We start from the raw sequence: 7,625 nt of genomic DNA, 5'->3' as shown, positions 1-7,625 counted from the left end.
ATTGTAATATATATTATTCTCAAACATGTCCTCTAATATAAAGCACTGACACATTAGTGAAGTTTATGTCCCAAGATTCCATACCCAGCGCTCAACAATACCCAGTCTAAAACTATAACTTCTGTCCAGCACTTAGTGTAATGTAATAGCAGCATGAATAGAATAAAAACAAAGTTTATTTTTGAATCTTTAAGAAATAGGTAATTGTTTAAAAAATGATTTTCGTGAGTAAAAGCTTTCAAAAGCACTATTATAAAAACATATAAATGGCTTGTTCATAGACAATTCCGAGACAACAGTATTACAAACACAAAAGACATTTGAAACACAATAAAATTAAATTGCAATACAGTATAAAATAACTGTTACAGAAAGATACAATAAACACAATACATTTACAATGTGCCATTTTATCCCTATAAAAAGTGCCTTCAATATGTTACTACAAACGAATAGGCTGCATTATAAAAAATAGCTGCCGCCATCTTATCTCATTAATGTCACCACATCAGCGAACTTGTATTCCGCATCCTCACAGATACTGTGTCCACGTACAAGATGGCGGCTCCACTGACTGTAGATAACAGGCGCGTTTTATAGGCAACATATTCCAGACAAGATGTACCTCACAACTCGTACCGTAGGAAATGAACAAATATTAAATATATATAGTTTTTCATTCTATTTAATGTATATTGGGTCTAAAATAATATCTGACTAGAGACTGGGAACTGATCCAGTGTGTGACTGAGAAATGGTTCCATTAACTAGAAGCATGTTATTATAATGTTATGTATTTACAGTGAAAGGATTTGTACGTGGACGTGTTCATGCAGTGGAGCTATGGCAGAGAGGGCAGAAGCTGAAAGCAGCGATCTCGCCATCTTGTACGCCATGTTTACAGACACTGCACATCCAGAACTGGTACTCCGTGATGGGTCTCCCTGAAGCAATGCATGTTGGGAGTTTTCCCTCCCCACTGTTGGAATGAAAGAAAATCTAAATTAATAATTTGATGAAAACTGTTATTACTCCAAATATTCATGATGGACTCATACAACCTTTGTACAGAAAATAAGATACATTTTTTTTTAGGAGAGCTGGTAGCAGAGCCGTCATTTACCTCCTGGACAACCGGTGCGGCGCCGTAAAAAAAAGGAACAGAGCTTTGCGGGAAGGGGCGGGGCTTCATGCCCGACACCCGTTTTCCGTCACTTGCAGTCCAAAAAGGGGGCAGGGTTTTGAGGGAAGGGGGCGGGGTTTAATGAAGGCGCAGGGCTTCGTGCCCTGACATCCATTTTTCGTCACTTGGGTGGGTTTGGGAGATGCGGGCTGCCTCCTGGGGAGTGTTGTATCTGCAGTGTTGGTTCCTACACAGTGACAGGAACCCAGTGCTGCACATAATGTAACAGTGCAGCACTCGGCTCCTGTCAATGAGCAGGAGCCGGCAATCTGATGTCACCCCTCGGCGGATGACACCCGGGAGCGGGTCGTACCCCCTTGTGACGCCACTGGCTGGTAGGCTGATCAGCCGTTTTTGGCTGATAAGGGGTTGTTTTTTTTATGAGGGTTATGAAATTTATGAAGAGACTTATCCAGAACTTAAACAGACAAAAAGATCCAATCATCTTTGCAACAAATGAACTATCAGACCGTCAATCTGCCTTTCACCCTCATGCAAACTCATCTGTGCAATTAAATGTATGTACATATATTTCAATCTATAATCCACACGCTGTCTGAGAACACAATGCAACTGAATTTTATAAGAAAAACAGTTATATCATGACATGCTTGCGACTCCTGTGTTTGCAATTTTGTTCAGTTATGCAGAGTTACTGAAGGCTTACTGGCCTGATGTTTCCATAGTCATATACAGTGTAAATTGTCACCTGTCATCAGCTAAACATTTGCCTCACTGGTAGCCATTATTAATCTGTCACAGTATTCCTTTAGATGCAATCTAGGGTCTGCTGTGCTGATCAAATGTACAGTACATTAACATACACAAATTGTTCATAAAACTAAGAGGGTTATTCAGAGTTGTTAGCAAACCCAAAAAATTAGCAATTAGGCAAAACCATGTTGCACTGCAGGTGGGGCAGATGTAACATGTGCACAGATAATTACATTTGGGTGGGGGTGGGTCAAACTGAAATCTAAATTGCAGTGTAAAAATAAAGCAGCCAGTAACTATCCTGCACAGAAACAATATAACCTACCCACATCTAAATCTTTCTGCACGTTACATCTGCCTCACCTGCAGTGCACATGGTTTTGCCCAATTGCTAACTTTTTTGGTTTGCTAACAACTCTAAATAACCCCATAAGTGTTTGAAAATGAACAGCTAAACAACACCAGTAAACAGGTATATGAATGTTTAACTTTAACAATTGCAACTTATTTACTCTGAAAGCCTAAATAACTTTACTTTTATTTCAAACGAACTATGTACCACAAATTGATTTTCTTCATTGCACTCCATGGTAAGTGCAACAGACCTTTGTATCAAAAGGGTTAGGAAGAGCACCAGGAAAAGGAAGCCAGTGTGGTTCACAAAAGTAGTATCAACTAGTGTGAAGGCAAAAAAGATGGCTTTTAGGAAATACAAACAGACTCAAAATAATAACGACAAAGAGGTGTATCTGGACAGACGGAAAGATGCTAAGAAAGTGATAAGACATGCAAAGGCAGAAGCTAAGGAGAAAATGGCCCAGTCAGTAGATAAAGGGGGCAAAACTTTTTTTAAGTATATAAGTGAAAGGAGAAAATCAAATAGAGGAATAATAAGACTTAAGACAGAGAGTGAGCATTTGGTGGAGGGAGATAAGGCAATAGCAGATCACCTAAATAATTATTTTTGCTCAGTATTTACTACAGAAGAAGGGATGGGGCCACAGTTAAGTTGCAAGGACATTTATAAAAATATGGTAGATGAAAGTACATTTACAGAGGAGAAGGTCCTAGCAGAACTTTCAAAACTAAAAGTGGATAAATCAATGGGACCAGATGGGATACACCCAAGGATACTCAAAGAGCTAATAGATGTGCTGGTTACACCTTTAACAGAATTATTTAACCAGTCTCTAAGTACAGGTGCCATTCCAGAGGACTGGAAAAGAGCAAATGTAGTTCCACTGCACAAGAGTGGAAGCAGGGAAGAAGCAGGTAACTACAGACCAGTAAGCCTTACATCAGTAGTGGGGAAAGTAATGGAAAAACTATAAAAAGAAAGAGTTGTGGAATATCTTAAATCAAACAACTTACAGGATCCAAAACAGCATGGATTTACTGGTGGGAGATCATGCCAAACAAATCTTATTGACTTTTTTGACTCTGTGATGAAAATAATAGATCAAGGGGGAGCTGTAGATGTAGCATATCTAGACTTTAGTAAGGCATTTGACACTGTCCCACATCGCAGACTGCTAAATAAACTTGAAAGCGTGGGGGTGGATTATAAAACAGTTAAATGGATAAGAAACTGGTTGCAGGATAGGAAACAGACAGTTGTAGTTAATGGAGTGCAATCTATGGAGAGAAATGTTACCAGTGGAGTACCCCAGGGATCTGTACTTGGTCCAGTTCTCTTTAATATCTTTGTTGGTGACATTGCAAATGGTATTGAAGGGAAGGTATGCCTTTTTGCAGATGATACAAAGATATGCAACAAGGTAGACACACCGGGAGGGGTAAAACAAATGATTGATGACCTAGGTAGGCTTGAGAAATGGTCAAGAACGTGGCAACTAAAGTTTAATGCTAAAAAATGCAAAATCATGCACTTGGGTCTCAAAAACCCAAAGGCTAAATATAGTATCAAGGGTACTATAATGGAAACTTAAGTTTCCATTATAGTACCCTTGAGGAAAGGGATTTAGGAGTCACTATTTCAAGTGACTTGAAGGCAGGAAAGCAATGCAACGCAACAAAGCAATGAGCAATGAGAAAGGCAAGTCAGATGCTTGGTTGCATAGGGAGAAGAATCAGTAGCAGGAAAAAAGAAGTGATAATGCCACTGTATAGGTCATTGGTACAGCCCCATCCGGAATACTGTGTCCAGTTCTGGAGACCATATCTCCAGAAGGATATAAATACATTAGAGAGTGTACAAAGAAGGGCAACTAAAATGGTGCATGGCCTACATCACAAAACTTACCTGGAAAGGCTAAAAGATCTTAACATGTATAGTTTGGAGGAGAGAAGGGAAAGGGGGGACATGATAGAAACTTTCAAATATATCAAGGGTCTTAACAAGGTTCAGGAGGGAAACATTCTCCAAAGGAAGAGAAGTATTAGAATTCGAGGACATACACTGAGACTGGAGGGGGGGGAGGTTCAGGGGAAATTTAAGGAAAAATTACTTCACAGAAAGGGTAGTGGATAAGTGGAATAGCCTCCCATCAGAGGTGGTAGAGGCTAAGACTGTAGAGCAATTTAAACATGCTTGGGATAGGCATATGAATATCCTTACAAAGAATTAAGGTTCAAAAAGGGTTGAGATTGCCTAAAGGATAAAAAAAAAAAAAGGGGCAGACTAGATGGGCCAAGTGGTTCTTATCTGCCGTCAAATTCTATGTTTCTATAGCTCAATTACATCCTTCAACCTCCCTGCAACTCAACCCACTATACACATTGCCACCTCAATTATCCACTCCATTCTTGTTAACACTCATTAACTTTTTACTTATCTTTATATATTGACAATAACATCCACAACCTGTCACCATAAAAAACATTCACAAACCTCCTACATTGACATTTATTTCTCTCTACTGCTTCTAATATTTAACCAAATCCGTGAACCAACTACTTGCCCCACTCACATTCACCTGATTTGCAGTAATATAGAAATACAGCCAACCAGATAAACACATCTCCCATCACCCTCCTAATCACTAAAATGTGCCTTATGGAATGCACACTCTGTTTGTAACAAATTAACATCCATCCATGACCTCTTCATACTGTATCTAGCAACTTCAATCTGCTGGCTATAAACAGAAACATGGCTCACACAAGCAGACACGGCCTCCCCTGCAGCACTGTCACATGGCGGTCTACACTTCACACACACCTTCAGGCCTGGCAACCGTAAAGGAGGTGGGGGGTTGGATTATCACTCTCTCAATCTTTTGCATACACAGTTCGCCAAAAGGTTCCATCACTCACATTTAACATCATTTGAAGTACATTCTATCAGGATTTATACTTCTTTCTCTCTGCGTTTTGCAGCTTTCGCCCACCTGGGCAACTCAATTTCTGGAACACTTTTCTGCCTGGCTCCCTCACTTCCTATCCTCTGACATCTCCACCATCATCATGGGTGATTTCAATATTGCATTTGATAGTCTGAAATCTGCTGCTCATACCCCTAAACTACTCTCTCTAACCTCCTCTTTTACCTCTCCCAATAACTCCTATACTCATTAGAAGGGTCACTGCCTTGATCTAGTATTCACCAGACTATGAATTCACTTACACTCCTTACTCTCTCAAAGTTCACAACCTTATCAGCTGCATGCTCTCCCCCATTACTTCAAACTCAGTGTAAAGGTGTGTACACACGGTGAGATATAGCCTTTCGATTTTGACTATATAGTAAAAATCTCAAGGAAAGTTAGTGGAAATCGTAATGTGTTAGGCAGTTTGCGATACCAATTTGACCCCAATGCGCACTCCCGCGGGGTAGGTATCACAAGGCTAGATAGACTGTGCCGGCAAGTCAATCTTGACTATCTAGTGTACAATCTAGTACAAAGTATAGTCAAAATTGGCACTTAGTCAAAATCGTACATAGACAAAATCTCAAGTACAGATAGTCAAAATCTGTACAATCTGTGCTATCTGGGCTCTGGGGGAGTTCAAGGGAAATCGCATAGTCAAAATCGGGCATAGCAAGAATCTCACCGTGTGTACACACCTTTAACTGAAATCCTCCAATCCTCCTCAAACCCACAGAAATATATACGCAATTCATTTTCATGAATTGTCATCCTTGACTTTGATCTGTCCTTTGTTCCCCACATTCAATCCGTCTCAAAATCATGTTACATGCATCTAAAAAACATATCCAAAATACGACCATACCTTACACAAGACACTGCAGGTTCCTCCCCTCTATGCCCCTCCACCAAACTCAGTCTAGGAAAACTGTGCCTGAGGAGACGGACTTACCATGAGAAGGAAATACAACGAAAGCGGTGAGGCAACGAACCAACACACAACAGTAATGTATATATATATTTAACACAGCAGCAGTGTCACCGCCGCTTATATGCTCCTCCCTCTCTATAAAACCCCCTGGTACCAGTACAATTGGTGATTCAGTGGGTTCTGTGGAGGAGCAGCTCCAGCATGCAGCCTGGCAGTCAGCAGCAGTAGGAAATGGCGGCTATCAGCCTCTGGTCCCGCTCTCCGGCAAGCCCCGCACCCTCAATGGCGCGCGGTCCCTCACATATTACACTGGCTGTAATCATACAATTCTGTGTAAAAAAGGAGTTTAATAACTCCCTTTGTCTTAGCGCCAGTCTGGGGTCCCCAGCGGGCACCACAGCTCGCAGCCCGATGACCGCTGCGCCCCAATGCCGCCATTTGTCACCGGGGACCTGCTAACCGGGAACCCGGTGTAGTAACTCGCCGCACTGCATCTTCGGCATCTGTTAGGGGTGGCGGCATGCTGCCGGTGTGTGCGCACACCCTGGGGGTATGTAAAACAGCACCTCAGGAGCTTAGTGTCCTGTCAGTGGGGATACGAACCATTCACTCTATAAGAAGTTGGTTCGGTCCCCGCCCAAAGTCCCACGATGCAGGCTGACTGGTTGCCAACCAGTGCTGCCTGAAAATAATAAACTAACAAATTCTGAAGAAAACTCTCTGGAGCTCCAGAGAATGCGCCCGGCTCCTTGGGCACATTTTTCTAAACGGAGTCTGGTGGAGGGGCATATAGGGGAGGAGCCAGCACACACTAATGACGTACATCACTTCTTTTATCTCAGAATATCTCTCAACCCGACCTCTCCGCTCTTCACAAGATCTATGTCTCTCATCCACACTCATTACTCGCTCCCACTCACGACTGCAGGACTTTCTATGGGCTGCGCCTATGATGCCCTACCACGCACAAGAAGATTCTCCTCCAGTCTCCAAACCTTCAAGCGTTCCCTGAAATCTCACCTCTGTAGGCAAGCCTATCAATTTCTGTAAATGCTCTCATAACCTTCATAAGCTTTCCAATCCAACAACATCCCCACTGTGCAGTCCACACATATTCTCATATATTTTCTCTTTTTTCACTTAAGCTAGGTACACACTATACAATTATCTGGCAGATAATCTGCCAGATCTAGCCAGTTGGAATGAAAATCTGGTAATGGATGAGAGCAAATGACAATCGACCATTTTCTACCAAACACTGGAAAACTAACAAAACCTGTCGTTCATACAAATTGGTTAAACACAAATTTAACCAACTTGGATGAACAACTGTTTTGTCCATTTTGCAGTTTTTGGGAGCAAATGGTCGATTGTCAGTTGCTCTCATCCATTACCAAATTTTCATTCCAACCAGCTAAATCTGGCAGATTATCTGCCAGATAATTGTATAGTGTGTACCTAGGCAAAC

The 7,625-nt window shown here is 41.6% G+C and overlaps 1 protein-coding gene across 2 annotated transcripts in view; it reads right to left on the bottom strand.

Annotated features, from left to right (window-relative positions):
* Window positions 1-669: 669 nt before the first annotated feature.
* WDR35 (WD repeat domain 35) overlaps window positions 670-7,625 on the bottom strand; it is a 270,202-nt gene continuing 263,246 nt past the window's right edge. For both annotated transcript variants that reach the window (XM_063915331.1, XM_063915332.1), the window contains one exon: window positions 670-979. In XM_063915331.1, the coding sequence (XP_063771401.1) occupies window positions 829-979 (151 nt within the window). In that variant the 3' untranslated portion in view covers window positions 670-828. The remainder of the gene's footprint in view (window positions 980-7,625) is intronic.

The sequence above is a fragment of the Pseudophryne corroboree genome, chromosome 4 (assembly GCF_028390025.1).
Source record: "Pseudophryne corroboree isolate aPseCor3 chromosome 4, aPseCor3.hap2, whole genome shotgun sequence".
Taxonomy (NCBI): domain Eukaryota; kingdom Metazoa; phylum Chordata; class Amphibia; order Anura; family Myobatrachidae; genus Pseudophryne; species Pseudophryne corroboree.
Note: the sequence above shows the minus strand (reverse complement) of the source record. Positions and strands in the feature narration are given on the sequence as shown.